This window comes from Oncorhynchus nerka, linkage group LG15 (genome assembly GCF_034236695.1).
Source record: "Oncorhynchus nerka isolate Pitt River linkage group LG15, Oner_Uvic_2.0, whole genome shotgun sequence".
Classification (NCBI taxonomy): domain Eukaryota; kingdom Metazoa; phylum Chordata; class Actinopteri; order Salmoniformes; family Salmonidae; genus Oncorhynchus; species Oncorhynchus nerka.
In genome coordinates this window covers 47,009,787-47,028,021 of record NC_088410.1, presented here as the reverse complement: position 1 = coordinate 47,028,021, position 18,235 = coordinate 47,009,787, and the positions used below count along the sequence as shown (strand labels likewise).

The 18,235-nt window shown below is 43.8% G+C and overlaps 1 protein-coding gene across 1 annotated transcript in view; it reads left to right on the top strand.

Annotated features, from left to right (window-relative positions):
• Window positions 1–16,360, top strand: part of LOC115142809 (copine-9-like) — a 104,244-nt gene extending 87,884 nt beyond the window's left edge. Inside the window, exons 12-14 of the mRNA XM_065001641.1 lie at window positions 4,411–4,513; window positions 4,692–4,749; window positions 14,946–16,360. Of these exons, the coding sequence (XP_064857713.1) occupies window positions 4,411–4,513; window positions 4,692–4,749; window positions 14,946–15,211 (427 nt within the window). The 3' untranslated portion in view covers window positions 15,212–16,360. The remainder of the gene's footprint in view (window positions 1–4,410; window positions 4,514–4,691; window positions 4,750–14,945) is intronic.
• Window positions 16,361–18,235: the final 1,875 nt, after the last annotated feature.

The following is an 18,235-nucleotide window of genomic DNA, read 5'->3' as shown; positions in this document are numbered from 1 at the left end:
CGCGACTAGCGACTTGCAGGTCCCGAGACCCAGCGTGATGACTCAATCGCGTTTTATGAAACTGTTCTGATGGATGACCGTATATTTGCATCTCACAGGAGAAACACACCTTATCCTCTGAGACGAGAAGTTCCCAGCAAAGTCCTGGGGTCACTGACGCAAGAAGAGGTGTGAAAACTGATGAAAACTTTCATCGTCTAAATGAATGTTACTGTTAATTCAATTGTCGTGTTTGGTTTGTAACAGCTATGGATTTATTGTGACAGGGAAACTGTGTTATAATGTTTGTCGGACGGCGGTCAATTAAAAGAGGGAGTGACACAGGGGTTCCCAGGGCCTGCATTTATTCACATACAGTAATAGTGGAGTCAGATTGATGAATGCAGTTTAAACAGGATTTTCATTCAACTACATAATGGTGACCAATCATTGTCAGTCGATGGGGATTTCCACCAAACTACAGTCTCATACCTCCCACCTTAGTAAAAAATACACAATTTCTCACAACTAAATCCCCCAAAATGTTGTATGTATTTCATGAAACACATTTTCTAATGGCCCTGTTATGTACTTCCTGTTTATTCTTTGTGTACCAAACATTAAGAACACCTGCTCTTTCCATGACATAGACTGACAAGGTGAATCCAGGTGAAAGCTATGATCTCTTATTGATGTCACCTGCCATAAAAGTGTTGCGTGGTCTAGACTGTTGTCATGAAAGTGTTGCGTTGTCTAGGCTGTTGTCATAGAAGTGTTGCGTGGTCTAGACTGTTGTCGTAGAATTGTTGCGTTGTCTAGACTTTTGTCGTAGAAGTGTTTTCTAGACTGTTGTCATAGAAGTGTTGCGTTGTCTAGGCTGTTGTCATAGAAGTGTTGCGTTGTCTAGGCTGTTGTCATAGAAGTGTTGTGCTGTCTAGACTGTTGTCGTAGAAGTGTTGTGTTGTCTAGACTGTTGTCATAGAAGTGTTGCGTTTTCTAGACTGTTGTCGTAGAAGTGTTGCGTTGTCTAAACTGTTGACATAGAAGTGTGTTTTGGGGTGGGGGTGCAACTCAATATTAGGAAGGTGTTCCTAATGTTTGGTATACTGAGTGTATATAAGTATGGCAATATACTTTCCAGTGAATGCGGCATCTCTTTTGCATAACTTAATAGAGTGGGGTGCTGTGGCTCGACTGTGGATGCAAGAACTTCATGAATTCTCGTTCAATATGGTGCTATATTAGCATAATGATGATGATGATTAGCACCTGTTTGAGGAAATGAGATTAATAATATAATTTTTCTCTTTCACATATTATCTCTGTCTCTCTTTCTTTCTATTATACCTTTATTATTGGCTATTATTGGCTATTATGTATTATCTCATTTTTGTCCTTTAGCCCTCATCATTTCCGTTCATCTCCTTTCCTACTCTCTCTCTCTCTCCCTCCTCTCTTTCTCACTTCCTTTCTTTCTCTCTTTCTGTCTCTCCTCTCCACCGTCCTCTCTCTCACCCTTTCTCAAAAGTCTCTCTCCATTCCACTCATTAGGCTTTGTCATCCTCCTCCTCCACCCTCGTTTGGCTCATCCTCCACCCCGGTTTGGCCCATGCGGCTGCTTGTGGGACAGAGATGGTGATGATGAGGAGGAGGAAGGCCCTCCAGTCATGTGGATGTGTCCACATGTGAGGTGTGGGGGTGAATCAAGCCGCTCTCTGGGCTCCTTTACCTAATATAACTCCTCACAGCAGCAGAGACTGGAGTAATAACTACCACATCACACCTTGAGTGGAGTTAGAAACAAGAGTCTAGGGGAAATATTTTGGTTCTCTAATAACACCCACCTCTCCCATCCAGTGGTTCCAGAAATGGGGCTACATGTATTGTAGTGAAAGGCCCACAATCTTTCTCCCTGTGCATGTCAGCTGATTCAACCATTCTCCAATGCGTTCCTGACTTGTCCTTTATTTCACTTGTAATGTTGATATACTACGTAGAATGTAAGTTAATAGATGATTTTGTCTGTGTGTGTTTGAGAGAGAGAGAGAGAGAGAGAGACACTGACAAATGCATACATACAGAGATAGTGAGAGACAGACGGACCGACGGACGGACGTAAGAGAGAGAAGGAGAGAGACTTTCACACACTAGTGAGAGAGAACTAGACACAGACAGATGGAGAGGATGGGATATTACCCGACAGAGAGAGAGGTGCCATTTACCCTTCACTCTTTTCCTCTTCCACCTCCATCCAGACGGTGAGAGTGAGCCAATCAGGCAGTGAGCCAGCGGGTCTCTGTCCAATCAAACAGTCAGCCAGCGGGTTTTGTCCGCCCTGCGGAGTCTTACCATTAGCTACCATCTCTGTCCCACAAGCAGACGCACTAGCCAACCGGCTCAGACACAAACACGACAGCTACAACTTCTATGTCAACAGTCTAAACAACGGAACACACTTCTATGTCAACAGTCTAAACAACGGAACACACTTCTATGTCAACAGTCTAAACAACGCAACAAGTCTATGTCATCAGTCTAGACAACAGAATAGTAATGTAGTGGTAATAACGGACTACCTGGGAATATTACGTCTGGCAATCGAGCACAGTTTAGTGTAATGGTATTCAAAAAGTTGTAAGTGTATGCTATATTACTACAGAAGACCAGAAGACAGAAGAAAGTCTCCCTCTATGCACACCAGACAAAAAAGTTGGACCCGTATAGGAATGGATACACACCTACTCATTCAAGAGTTTTTCTTTATTTTCTTTGTATTTTCTATATCCTACACTATGAAATAACACATATGGAATCATGTATTAACCAAAAAACAAATCAAAATATATTTTCTATTTTGAGATTCTTCAAAGTAGCCACCCTTTGCCTTGATGACAGCTTTGCACAATCTTGGCATTCTCTTAACCAGCTTCATGAGGTAGTCACCTGGAATGCATTTCAATTAACAGGTGTGCCTTGTTTAAAGTTAATTTGTGGAATTTCTTTCCTTCTTAATGTGTTTGAGCCAATCAGTTCTGTTTTGACAACTTAGGGGTGATATACATAAAATTGCCATATTTGGTAAAAGACCAAGTCCATATTATGACAAGAACAGCTCAAATAAACTTAACATAGTACACAAACATCCGCACAATTGTGAATAGGGCATGGCAGCGCCTTGTCCCCCTCAAGAGGCTGAGAGTTCTACCACTGCACCATCAAGGCCATCTTGACTGGCTGCATCCCCGTTTGGCATGGCAAATGCACCGCCCTTGACTGCAATGCGCTACACAGGGTGGTGCAGACAGTTAAGAACATAACTGAGGCAAAGCTCCCTGCCATCCAGGACCTCTATATCAGGCGGTGTCAGAGGACGTGTAACGCAATTCGTCTTCCTCTGACGAGGAGTATGACAGATCGGACCAATGTGCAGCGTGGTAAGTGTTCGTCATTTTTAATGAAAAGACACTGAACACAAAAATAACAAAGTGAAAGACGAAAACGAAACAGTCCTGTATGGTGAAGACACAGAAAACAGAAACAATCACCCACAACTAAAATGGGGTAAACAGGCTACCTAAGTATGATTCTCAATCAGAGATAACGAACGACACCTGCCTCTGATTGAGAACCATACCAGGCCAAACACAAAAACACAACATAGAAAAAAGAACATAGACTACCCAACCCAACTCACGCCCTGACCAAACTAACACAAAGACATAATAAAGGAACTAAGGTCAGAACGTGACAGGAAGGGCCGAAAAATTGCCAAAGCCCCCCAAGCCATAGACTGTTCAAAACGGTACGGCTCTCGGACCAACAGACTCAGAGACAGCTTCTACCCCCAAGCCATAAGACTGATAAATAAAATAGCCGGACTGCCAAATAGTAAATTAATGGTACACACACTATCTGCAATGACTCTACCTTCCACTGACCCTACGCACACTCACTAGACTATATATACAAACATATACACACACACACACACACACACACACACACACACACACACACACACACACACACACACTACATTGACCCTCCCACACAAAACCCACACACATTCACATACACACTCACACAACACACACACACGCATACCGACACAACACAAACACACATACATATTACACACGCACACTCACACACTTTTACACTCATCATTTGCCGCTGCTGCTCTGTTCTTTATTTAACTCGTATTATTATCTATCCTGATGCCTAGTTACTTTACCCTGCCTTCATGTACATATCCACCTCAAGTACCTCGTACCTCTGCATATTGATCTGGCACTGGTACTCCATGTACATAGCACCATTCTTGTGTATTTTATTTTATTCCTCTTGTGTTACTATTTTGGGAAGGGTGCACGTGACAAATACGATTTGGTTTGATTTGTGTTTCAACCTGTGCTGTGTTGCTCCGTGCAGGTGTGCTGAGGATGTGACTGACGGATCCCAGTACTTTGTGCTGTTGATGATCACAGACGGAGTCATCTCAGACATGGTGCAGACCAAGGAGGCTGTGGTCAATGTGAGTGTTCATCACAACTCAGTGATGTGTGTTGTTGACATTGGTGGGCCTTAAGTTTGTGTGTGTCCCAAAATGTGGCACGGGACGTCATAATGATATCATTTCCTGTGCGTGTGTGTGTGTGTGTGTGTGTGTGTGTGTGTGTGTGTGTGTGTGTGTGTGTGATTTTTCGCCGCAGGCTGCCGCTCTGCCCATGTCTATCATCATAGTGGGAGTGGGTCCTGCTGAGTTTGATGGTAAGTGTCTGTCCGGTGGGGGGGCTTTTAAATTGCATGGTGCTGACCCAGCTTCTGTTCTTCTCTCAATGCTAGGCTGTCAATGTGTCACTGTCTGTGAAGTGCACTAAAGATCAGCAGGGTAGGTGACAGAACAACTGCAATCACCTTCCCAGAAGTTTTAGGAACTGGTGAATCCCCTTCCTGCTCTCCCTTTCTTCCAAATGTATCTCCCCCTATCATAGATGTACAGCAAGGACACCCACATCTGGTATGGAGCGGTACAGGCTTTTGCTCCAGCCCTCTTCTACTCTTTTAACACATTTGATTTGATCCTGAAGAGCAGCTTGAGTATGGGTAGAACCAAAACCTGCACACCCAAATAGTTTTTTTAATTTTTAGTTTGCCTAGGGCACCAGGTAGGCGGAGTTTGCTTATTTGACCCCATTCCATTGCTCCTAAAGTGCAAACTCCACCCAAAAGGTGGACCAGGTGAGGTAAATCAGTTGTATATATATGTGTATGTGTATGCATGTTTATATATACCCCAAAAATATATGGGGGATTGGAAATGATGCAGACAAATACATTGATGGAAGTAACAATCTATCTGCAATATTAAAGCTGATCCACCCTAAAAGAAAACGACTCCCAAAATTGAAAAACAAAAGGAATAAAATAACTAAAAATAAATGTAAATTTAAAATTAAAAACAATAAAAAAAAACATACTATCAGTTGCTCTCCAGGAAGAGGAGTGTGTTGATTCCTTCCCCCTTCCCAAATAATCCTTAGCATTAGTCTCATGTGGTAACAGGTCGTGACTCCTGTGTCATGTCTCTCAGTGGAGAGGAACTCAGAGTAAGTGAGTCCTAGGTCGTATTGAGTAGGGCAATGGAAAACGTTTTGCAATTGAACACGAAATTAGCAATAGACGGGTTGGTTGTTTAGCAACAAAACCAGCACGTGCGCAACTATGGGGCACAGACAGGGTTGGCTTAGATTGTTGACAACATTTAAACTATATTTAATCCTCAAATGTTTATTGCACAATGAGCACTTGTCTCAAAAACATTGTTACATTTGTTGGTTAGCTAGCTAGCGAATTTGAGACATTAACATGAAATCAGTCAAAACACCTCAAAACAAGACATGGTATCAATAACAAGATGAAACGAGCCACCTACGATTCCCCACATGGTATCTTCTTGTCACTGTTGCTGTCTGACCATTCAGAATCATAAAAACGTGGCTTCCAGCCAACCCATCTATTCCCTCCCTGTTTCAGTCCATTTTTTTCCAATATGGTGCCGGATTAACACACCTGATATATCAGACTTCCACTGAGGCTTTGTTACCTGGGTCACCTAGCTTAAGCTCAGAAGGTTAACGGCAGAGCTGAATAATAATACCATGTGTGAGTAAACTCTGCAAAAAACAATCCATTCATGCAAAGGATGTTTACATTTTTTACTTCATTATCATGCTACTTACTCTTAGAAAAGAAGGTGCTACCTAGAACCATAAAGGGTTATTTAATTGTCCCCATAGGAGAACCTTCTGAAAATATATATTTTTTTGTTGGAACTCATTCACTTATACAAGGTTCTACGTTAAACTCTTTCACCACTTAAATGTTCTAAGTAGATCCTTTTTCACCACAAAAGGGTTCTACCTGGAACCAAATAGGGTTCTCCTATGGGAAAAACAAGGAACCCATTTTTTCTAAGAGTTTACCTTGAGTCCCATTTCTGTTGTGGTACCATTTTATTTTAGTTACAATTTGCAGCAGCAGAGAACTTGGTTTGAGTGATATCCTTCTCTGCCTACCATACTCATGTCAATCATTGGATAATGATGCAATTGCAGCTGTTGCACAATCTTGAAATGGCACGCTATTCCCTATATATTCCCCATATTGGCCAATAGTCAGCCACAACTCGACAATGGCAAAACCAAGGAACGGGATTGTGGATGCTTCCTAAATTGCACCTTATTCCCTATTTACACAAAGGTGCTATCTAGAACCTAAAAATCTTCTTAGGCTGTCCCCATAGGAAAACCCTTTGAAGAACCCTTTTTGGTTCCAGGTAGAACCTTATTGGGTTCCATGTAGAACCCTTTCCCCAGAGGGTCCTACATTTCCCTAAAGGCAAACTCTTTTTGGTTCCAGGTAGAATCCTTTTGGTTCCAGGTAGAAACCTGGAACCAAAAGGATTCTACCTGGAACCAAAAAGAGTTTGCCTTTAGGGAAAGCCAAAGAACCAACACTGGGACTCCATTTTGTTGATCCCTGCCTACAGACAGAAACTAAAACAACAGGCTCCCACGCTGAGGTCTGTCCAACGCTGGTCCGACCAAGCTGACTCCACACTCCAAGACTGCTTCCATCACGTGGACTGGGATATCAGATAACAATCAGATAACAATGTCAGATAACAATATTGACGAATACGCTGATTCGGTGTGCGAGTTCATTAGAACGTGCGTTGAAGATGTCGTTCCCATAGCAACGATTAAAACATTCCCTAACCAGAAACCGTGGATTGATGGCAGCATTCGCGTGAAACTGAAAGCCCGAACCACTGCTTTTAATCAGGGCAAGGTGTCTGGTAACATGACCGAATACAAACAGTGCAGCTACTCCCTCCGCAAGGCTATCAAACAAGCTAAGCGTCAGTACAGAGACAAAGTAGAATCTCAATTCAACGGCTCAGACACAAGAGGCATGTGGCAGGGTCTACAGTCAATCACGGACTACAGGAAGAAATCCAGCCCAGTCACGGACCAGGATGTCTTGCTCCCAGGCAGACTAAATAACTTTTTTGCCCGCTTTGAGGACAATACAGTGCCACTGACACGGCCTGCAACGGAAACATGCGGTCTCTCCTTCACTGCAGCCGAGGTGAGTAAGACATTTAAACGTGTTAACCCTCGCAAGGCTGCAGGCCCAGACGGCATCCCCAGCCGCGCCCTCAGAGCATGCGCAGACCAGCTGGCTGGTGTGTTTACGGACATATTCAATCAATCCCTATCCCAGTCTGTTGTTCCCACATGCTTCAAGAGGGCCACCATTGTTCCTGTTCCCAAGAAAGCTAAGGTAACTGAGCTAAACGACTACCGCCCCGTAGCACTCACTTCCGTCATCATGAAGTGCTTTGAGAGACTAGTCAAGGACCATATCACCTCCACCCTACCTGACACCCTAGACCCACTCCAATTTGCTTACCGCCCAAATAGGTCCACAGACGATGCAATCTCAACCACACTGCACACTGCCCTAACCCATCTGGACAAGAGGAATACCTATGTGAGAATGCTGTTCATCGACTACAGCTCGGCATTCAACACCATAGTACCCTCCAAGCTCGTCATCAAGCCCGAGACCCTGGGTCTCGACCCCGCCCTGTGCAACTGGGTACTGGACTTCCTGACGGGCCGCCCCCAGGTGGTGAGGGTAGGCAACAACATCTCCTCCCCGCTGATCCTCAACACTGGGGCCCCACAAGGGTGCGTTCTGAGCCCTCTCCTGTACTCCCTGTTCACCCACGACTGCGTGGCCACGCACGCCTCCAACTCAATCATCAAGTTTGCGGACGACACAACAGTGGTAGGCTTGATTACCAACAACGACGAGGCGGCCTACAGGGAGGAGGTGAGGGCCCTCGGAGTGTGGTGTCAGGAAAATAACCTCACACTCAACGTCAACAAAACTAAGGAGATGATTGTGGACTTCAGGAAACAGCAGAGGGAACACCCCCCTATCCACATCAATGGAACAGTAGTGGAGAGGGTAGCAAGTTTTAAGTTCCTCGGCATACACATCACAGACAAACTGAATTGGTTCACTCACACAGACGGCATCGTGAAGAAGGCGCAGCAGCGCCTCTTCAACCCCAGGAGGCTGAAGAAATTCGGCTTGTCACCAAAAGCACTCACAAACTTCTACAGATGCACAATCGAGAGCATCCTGGCGGGCTGTATCACCGCCTGGTACGGCAACTGCTCCGCCCTCAACCGTAAGGCTCTCCAGAGGGTAGTGAGGTCTGCACAACGCATCACCGGGGGCAAACTACCTGCCCTCCAGGACACCTACACCACCCGATGTTACAGGAAGGCCATAAAGATCATCAAGGACATCAACCACCCGAGCCACTGCCTGTTCACCCCGCTATCATCCAGAAGGCGAGGTCAGTACAGGTGCATCAAAGCTGGGACCGAGAGACTGAAAAACAGCTTCTATCTCAAGGCCATCAGACTGTTAAACAGCCACCACTAACATTGAGTGGCTGCTGCCAACACACTGACACTGACTCAACTCCAGCCACTTTAATAATGGGAATTGATGGGAAATGATGTAAATATATCACTAGCCACTTTAAACAATGCTACCTTATATAATGTTACTTACCCTACATTATTCATCTCATATGCATACGTATATACTGTACTCTATATCATCGACTGCATCCTTATGTAATACATGTATCACTAGCCACTTTAACTATGCCACTTTGTTTACATACTCATCTCATATGTATATACTGTACTCGATACCATCTACTGTATCTTGCCTATGCTGCTCTGTACCATCACTCATTCATATATCCTTATGTACATATTCTTTATCCCCTTACATTGTGTATAAGACAGTAGTTTTGGAATTGTTATTTAGATTACTTGTTGGTTATTACTGCATTGTCGGAACTAGAAGCACAAGCATTTCGCTACACGCGCATTAACATCTGCTAACCATGTGTATGTGACAAATAAAATCTGATTTGATTTTGATTTGATTTGATTCCAAGTCAAGGTAAGCTTTTGGTTTTATTAATTTATTGCCACGAGAGCTGTGTAACTGCTAAACTGTTTGCTGACTGTACACTATACTGCATTACTGTAGAGGGTTTACTAATGCGTTAGTTCTATTAGCTATGTTGACAATGATGTTAGCTAGCTAATATGGTGACAATGATGTAGGCTGTGTGTAGTGGTTAGCGGTTATGATATGAATGTTTGCATATGGAAAGTTTGGAAGTGCGTCTTTAATTAAGAGCAATGCGCATTTACGCACAGCAGCGGTACAGTAGCTTAATTAACAACACGCTCTTAATTTAAATTTAAATTTTCAGCTGCAGGTAGGATATTTAATACAGCCTATGTCTGTGTGCTTGGCAACGATACAACTGTTTGCGCGTGAAGGCGAGGGCGTCCGTGGCGAGTTTATAGAATGTCAGGACAATCCATCCTAACACAAGTAGATATTATTGAGCTTGAAAGGTTTTTTCACCTGGTCACAGACAGCTGATGTGTTGTCCACAAGCGAAGGGAAAATGTGAAAGAGGAGGAGAGCGTGTAAATGCGAGAGGGAATTACAATGAGTAAAGTTTTTTTTCACCTTTATTTAAGCAGGTAGGCTAGTTGAGAACAAGTTCTCATTTGCAACTGCGACTTGGCCAAGATAAAGCGTAGCAATTCGACACATACAACAACACAGAGTTACACATGGAATAAACAAAACATACAGTCAATAATACAGTAGAACAAAAGAAAACAAAAAGTCTATATACAGTGAGTGCAAATGAGGTAGTAGTTATAAGAGACAAAATATATAGGCCATTTGGTGGTTGTAAGTATTTACAATGTAGCAATTAAACACTGGAATGGTAGATCAAAAGTTTGTAGAAGATGAATGTGCAGGTAGACAGATACTGGGGTGCAAAGGAGCAAAATAAATAAATAAATACTAGCATGGGGATGAGATAGGTAGATAGATGGGCTGTTTACAGATAGGCTAAGTACAGGTGCAGTGATCTGTAAACTGCTCTGACAGCTGGTGCTTAAAGCTAGTGAGGGAGATGTGAGTCTCCAGCTTCAGAGATTTTTGCAATTCGTTCCAGTCATGGGCAGCAGAGAACTGGAAGGAAAGACGACCAAAGGAGGAATTGGCTTTGGGGGTGACCAGTGAGATATACCTGCTGGAGCGCGTGCTAGGAGTGGGTGCTGCTATGGTGACCAGTGAGCTGAGATAAGGCGAGGCTTTACCTAGCAGAGACTTGGGTTTGGCGACGAGTATGAAGCGAGGGCCTTCCAACGAGAGCGTTCAGGTCGCAATGTTGGGTAGTGTATGGGGCTTTGGTGACAAAACTAATTGCACTGTGATAGACTGCAACCAGTTTGTTGAGTAGAGTGTTGGAGGCTATTTTATAGATGACATCACCGAAGTCGAGGATCGGTAGGATGGTCAGTTTTACGAGGGTATGTTTGGCAGCATGAGTGAAGGATGGTTTGTTGCGATATAGGAAGCCCATTCTAGATTTAATTTTGGATTGGAGATGCTTAATGTGAGTCTGGAAGGAGAGTTTACAGTCTACCCAGACACCCAGGTATTTGTAGTTGTCCACGTATTCTAAGTCAGAGCCGTCCAGAGTAGTGATGCTGGACGGGTGAGCAGGTGCGGGCAGCGATTGATTGAAAAGCATGCATTTAGTTTTACTTGAGTTTAAGAGCAGTTGGAGGCCACGGAAGGAGAGTTGTATGGCATTGAAGCTCGTCTGGAGGTTAGTTAACACAGTGTCCAAGGAGGGGCCAGAAGTATACAGAATGGTGTCGTCTGCGTAGAGGTGGATCAGAGATTCACCAGCAGCAAGAGCAACATCATTGATGTATACAGAAAAGCGAGTCGGCCCGAGAATTGAACCCTGTGGCACACCCATAGAGACTGTCAGAGGTCCAGACAACAGGCCCTCCGATTTGACACACTGAACTCTATCAGAGAAGTAGTTGGTAAACCAGGCGAGGCAATCATTAGAGAAACCAAGGCTGTCGAGTCTGCCAATAAGAATGTTGTGATTGACAGAGTCGAAAGCCTTGGCCAGGTCGATGAATAGGGCTGCACATTAATGTCTCTTATCGATGGCGGTTAGGATGTCGTTTAGAACCTTGAGCGTGGCTGAGGTGCACCCACGACCAGCTCTGAAAACAGATTGCATAGCGGAGAAGGTACGGTGGGATACAAAATGGTCAGTAATCTGTTTGTTAACTTGGCTTTCGAAGACCTTAGAAAGACAGGGTAGGATAGATATAGGTCTGTAGCAGTTTGGGTCTAGAGTGTCACCCCCTTTGAAGAGGGGGATAACTGCAGCAGCTTTCCAATCTTTGGGAATCTCAGACGATATGAAAGAGAGGTTGAACAGGCTAGTAATAGGGGTTGCAACCATTTCGGCAGATAATTTTAGAAAGAGAGGGTCCAGATTGTCTAGCCCGGCTGATTTGTAGGGGTCCAGATTTTGCAGCTCTTTCAGAACATCGGCTATCTGGATTTGGGTAAAGGATAAATGGTGGGGGCTTTGGCGGGTTGCTGTGGAGGGTGCCGGGCAGTTGACCGGGGTAGGGGTAGCCATGTGGATAGCATGGCCAGCCGTAGAGAAATGCTTATTGAAATTCTCAATTATAGTGGATTCATCGGTGGTGACAATGTTTCCTAGCCTCAGAGCAGTGGGCAGCTGGGAGGAGGTGCTCTTATTCTCCATGGACTTTACAGTGTCCCAGAACTTTTTTGAGTTAGTACTAAAAAAAAATCTTGCCTTAGCTTTTCTAACTGCCTGTGTATATTTGTTCCTAACTTCCCTGAAAAGTTGCATATCACGGGGGCTATTCGATGCTTATGCAGAACGCCACAGGATGTTTTTGTGCTTGTCAAGGGCAGACAGGTCTGGCGTGAACCAAGGACTATATCTATTCCTAGTTCTAATTTTTTTGAGAGGGGCATGCTTATTTAAGATGGTGAGGAAGGCACTTTTAAAGAATAGCCAGGCATCATCTACTGAAGGGATGAGGTCAATGTCATTCCAGGAAACCCCGGCCAGGGCTATTAGAAAGTGATCATGCTGTTTGTATGTGGCTGCTATGAATGTGAACTGTGTTTGCATGTGTTCATGTGATGTATTCATTCCGCCGATTCTGTTGTGAAAAACGTTTCTTAAACGGAAGCAAATGGAACAAAGCGTGGATAAACATACCTGAAATAGAAAGAAGACCATGCTAATCAACAACAACAACAAAAATTGTCCGTCCTCCCTCATCTTAAACGGCACTGATCGCCACTGCTGTGTACACTCCTTCTGGCATAGTGAGAAAGAGTTGTGCTGGAAAGCTGAAGCTCTTCAGCTAGCAAGAGAGCAGCAAAACAAAGCAATCACTCCCAAAGTAAATGTGCAAACACTGGAGCACACTTATTATGCATTATGCCTATTCCAAAAGTTAATTGGCTAAGTGATTTGAATTAAAGATACTGCCGGTAGTTGGGGAAAGGAAGCAGAAAAGGGGAAATTATTCATGCCTAACGACAAGGGGGTCTCTTTGGGACCTATTACAAACTACACAGGGCTGTGCGAGGGGTCAGGGGTAGCTGCCGTAGGGGTTGTGTGTGTATGTGTGTGCATGCATGCTTGTGCCTATGTGTGAGTCTCTAGTGTGTGTGTGTGTGAGACAGAGCGATTTAAAAGTGTATAAATTAAATCACTAGAGTATTGGTTTGTGATGGTTTGACTGATTGCTCCAGATTGTGTGGTAGTTGGGAAATCAGCATACCTTTAAGTGGTCTATAGGTGGAAGGGTATTTGACTCATCTACGCTCTCTTATCCTTCTCTTGCTCAGTCAGAGGGAACTGGGAGCTCTTTCTCTCCACAGGGAGCCTGTGCAAACAGACTGTCTCTCGCACATATGCTTGAGTGCAACGCATCTCCTCTCCTCTCTCCTCTGCTATTCCCATCCTCTCCTCTCTTATCCTTCCCCTCTTCGAATCTTTCCATCATGCCATGTTCCTCTCTCCAAAATGCCTCCCATGTTCCCATGAAGTCTGCATGTGGGCATCTGTTTGGATGCACCTGTGTACCTGTAGATGTTTGTGTGCATATGTGTGTGGAGTGAACGTATGTGCATCATCAGTGTGTACCAAGCACTCCTGCGCCTGCGTGTACACACACACATTCATGGGTGTGAAATTCATGGGAAACAGAAGGTGGGTGAGTGTGTGTGTGTACTCTGTAAGCACGTGTGTGTGTGTGTGTGTGTGTGTGTGTGTGTGTGTGTGTGTGTGTGTGTGTGTGTGTGTGTGTGTGTGTGTGTGTGTGTGTGTGTGACATTCAAGGGAGCAGAAGGCTTTGTATAAGTCAGTGACTCAGGGGATGCCCCCCACATGTCTGGGTTTACCCAAGACACCTGCCCCACTTTCCTGCCATCCTGCTGTCCCTTCACCCCCTCTCTCTTCTTCTCTGCACTGCTATACCCTACAGCCATAGGTGAAAGCACTGGATAGGTCTCCAGCCCATTGCCTTTATTTATCCAGTGCTTTTCAGGTTACTGGTCCTGGAGGAGAGGAGATAAGGGAGGGTGGGTATTGAGTAGTTTTGGGTTGCTGCCCATGACTGAGGCATGCTCTCTCAAAGACATCAGTGTGAACCCAACTGTATAGTCCCACAGGCATGGCCAGGCATCTGCCTCCCAGCTCCTCTCTACTCCAGTACACCAGATAAGATGGACCCACATCTTCTCGCCACCAAAATAGATATTAGTATTCATGATGTAGTCTGTTAGAAAGTTACGGCATCCACATTAGGATGTTGTCGGTTCTCAGAAAATAGTTCCTAATATGGATGCCGTTGGTTATATTAAAATCACTCCTAATAATGTAAGAATGAAGTTTCAGGAAGATGTTTTTAAAATATGTTTGCTCTGGGGCTTTCATGTACAGAATTATGTCTTTGACCTACTATTATATTATTAGTTGCGCTTTTGGCAAACAAAGTGACACAGGAGGCTGGTGGCACCTTAATTGGGGAGAATGGGCTCATGGTAATGACTGGAGCGGAATCAGCGGAATGGTTTCAAAAACATCAAACATATGGTTTCCAGCTGTTTGATGCCATTCCAATTGATCCGTTCCGGCCATTATTATGAGCCATTCTCCCCTTAGCAGCCTCCACTGGTAGGTTGCCATATTTATCACAAATCCAATACACATTAATAACACAAACAGCATTCTGTCTAAAAATGGATTTACGTGACGTCATCTCTGTCTCTGTCCCTGACTCTGACTCTCTGTCTGACTCTCTCTCTGTCTCTGTCTATGACTCTAACTCTGTCTCTAACTCCCTCTCTTTCCCTGCCTCTACCCCATTTCTCTACTTCTGCCTCTATCTGTTTCTGCTCCATAGCGATGGAGGAACTGGATGGTGACGAGGTCAGAGTGTCCTCTAAGGGGCGCATTGCCGAGCGAGACATAGTCCAGTTTGTGCCTTTCCGGGACTACATAGACCGCCAGGGCAACCAGGTGCTGAGCATGGCACGGCTGGCCAAGGACGTGTTGGCAGAAATCCCTGAGCAGCTGCTGGGTTTCATGAAGACGAGGGACATCGAGCCCCGGCCCGCCTCCTCCACCACCACTACCACCCCGCCAGGACTCCACAAGCTGCGCATCTGAGAGAGGGGTTTGGGTGGGGGTCTTTGGTTCTTGGGTTTAGAGACATTGTTTGGACCATTTTCAGTTGCAGCAAATACCTGAAGAGACACACACTGAAGCCGTTGGGGTACACATACGCACGCACGCACACACACACACACACACACACACACACACACACACACACACACACACACACTGCAGTAGCGATTTCCTGCCTGGTGAACACCGGCATGCTGTGATGTAACAACTGTACAGCTTAACAAGGGTCAAATGGAGCATGACCTTTGGAGTGAGAACTGTTGGAACTGCTTTCGTGGTTGCCAACCCCTCACTGACCCCTTAGCTTCTTTTTATATGCAGGGGTCAAGGAACAGTCACCGTTAAACGTTGTAAAAAGCAAGGGTTTGTTGGCTTGTCAACAGACAGAAAGAGCGATCGATGTTCACCTTTTTTCCTATGCCTCACTAGCCACGCATGCAATGAGTGTTTCATTCTCACATCTTTTGTGGTCCAAAACAGAAACAAATTGGCCACTTGGGATTCAATGGCAGTACTTTACTTTGTCCACTCTCTGGCCAATGTATATTTCCATGTGTATAATGACACTGTACAAACATTGAAGAAAGTGGGATAGCCGGTTAATATCCAAAACAAGTGAAAGGCACAGGAAGTCTATTCATGTTTGGATTCTTCTCAGGGCATTTCTGAAAGCTTTTGGATGAGTTTCGCAAAACAAGGGAGACGGTAACAAGATGGCGTCTCTGGACGGTTGAGGTCTCAGCCTCGGCATCTAGAGTCATTGGGTGTTTCTCAAAATGCATACTACCGTGCTTCGAGCACGCAAATTGGAGCACGGGAGGGTCAGAGTATGAGTTGAAGTCAAAGTATGCGAAACGGAGCACAGAGGGCACTTCTGGAATGTGTACTCCATTTGTACTTATTTTGAAGCATGCATCAATGCAAGCTTCAACGGAAAGTATGCAAAGAAATATGATGCAACCACGTAAAAAATGACATAAAATGTATTGAAATCAATGGTGGCCATTATTTGAGCTGAAGCGAGAGAAAATACACTCCTATTCAGAATGAAATGTTGCTTATTCACATCTCATATGTTGCCTGAATATAATATTTTATTTTGATACGTTAATAAATACAGGCGGTGTTCATTTTGCCATGTTTATCTGCCTACATACCATATATCACAAGCCCATAATAGGTCAATAGGGCTAACTGGCTAGCAACTAGTACTGTTAGCTAGCCAGATAGCCACAAATAATTGTTAGCTAGCAACCCACGAAGAATATATCTCACATAATATTAGTTTTAGATCATTTTTGCATGTTAAAATATCTGGTTAGCTACATTATTATGCTAGCTGATAGTTATGAAGTAAAAAGGTTGCTTTGTGTATATCTTGTTTCGTTACTATTGCCATTGTTGACCTGACTGGAAGACGGTTCAGTGAATGGGTAAGTCCATAGTAAGTCAATAGGGCTAACTGGCTAGCTAGCTAGCCATGAAGAATTGGTAGCTACCAATGAAATATGTACAGTTGAAGTCGGAAGTTTACATACACCTTAGCCAAAAACATTTAAACTCAGTTTTTCACAATTCCTGACATTTAATCCTAGCAACAATGCCATGTCTTAGGTCAGTTAGGATCACCACTTTATTTTAAGAATGTGAAATGTCAGAATAATAGTAGAGAGAATGATTTATTTCAGGTTTTATTTCTTTCATCACATTCCCAGTGGTTCAGAAGTTTACATACACTCAATTACTATTCGGTAGCATTGCCTTTAAATTGTTTAACTTGGGTCAAATGTTTCGGGTAGCCTTTCACAAGCTTCCCACAATACGTTGGGTGAATTTCGGTCCATTCCTCCTGACAGAGCTGGTGGGACTGAGTCAGTTTTGTAGGCCTCCTTGCTCGCACATGCTTTTTCAGTTCTGCCCACACATTTTCTATGGGATTGAGGTCAGGGCTTTGTGATGGCCACTCCAATACCTTGACTTTGTTGTCCTTAAGTTTCTATATCTATTTCTATAGTTTCTATATATATATTTATTTATTTTATATATTTATACAGTTCTATTTTTGTTTCATCAGACCAGAGGACATTTCTCCAAAAAGTACAATCTTTGTCCTCAGTTGCAAACCGTTTGCAGTTGCAAACCGTAGTCTGTCTTTTTTATGGCGGTTTTGGAGTTGTGGCTTCTTCCTTGCTGAGCGGCCTTTCAGGTTATGTCAATGTAGGACTTGTTTTACTGTGGATATAGATACCTTTCTACCTGTTTCCTCCAGCATCTTCGCAAGGTCCTTTGCTGTTGTTCTGGGATTGATTTGACTTTTCGCACCAAAGTACGTTCATCTGTAGGAGACAGTACGCGTCTCCTTCGTGAGCTGTATGACAGCTGCGTGGTCCCATGGTGTTTATACTTGCGTACTATTGTTTATGTGGTACCTTCAGGCGTTTGGAAATTGCTCCCAAGGATGAACCAGATTTGTGGAGGTCTACAATTTTTTTTCTGAGGTCTTGCAAAGCAAAGAGGCACTGAGTTTGAAGGGGTAGGCCTTGAAATACATCCACAGGTAGACCTCCAATTGACTCAAAGGATGTCATTTAGCCTATCAGAAGCTTCCAAGCCATGACATCATTTTCTGGAATTTTCCAAACTGTTTAAAGGCACAGTCAACTTAGTGTATGTAAACGTCTGATCCACTGGAATTGTGATACAGTGAATTATAAGTGAAATAATCTGTCTGTAAACAATTGTTGGAAAAATTACTTGTGTCATGCACAAATTAGATGTACTAACCGACTTGCCAAAACTATAGTTTGTTAACAAGAAATTTGTGGAGTGGTTGAAAAACGAGTTTTAATGACTCCAACGTAAGTGTATGTAAACTTCCGACTTCAACTGTACATCTACCTTGCATAACATTAGTTTTAAGTCATTTCTGCCTGTTTAACTAGCTGGCTAGCTAGATTATTACGATACACAGATCTAGCTGATAATTAGAAAGTAAAACGTTTG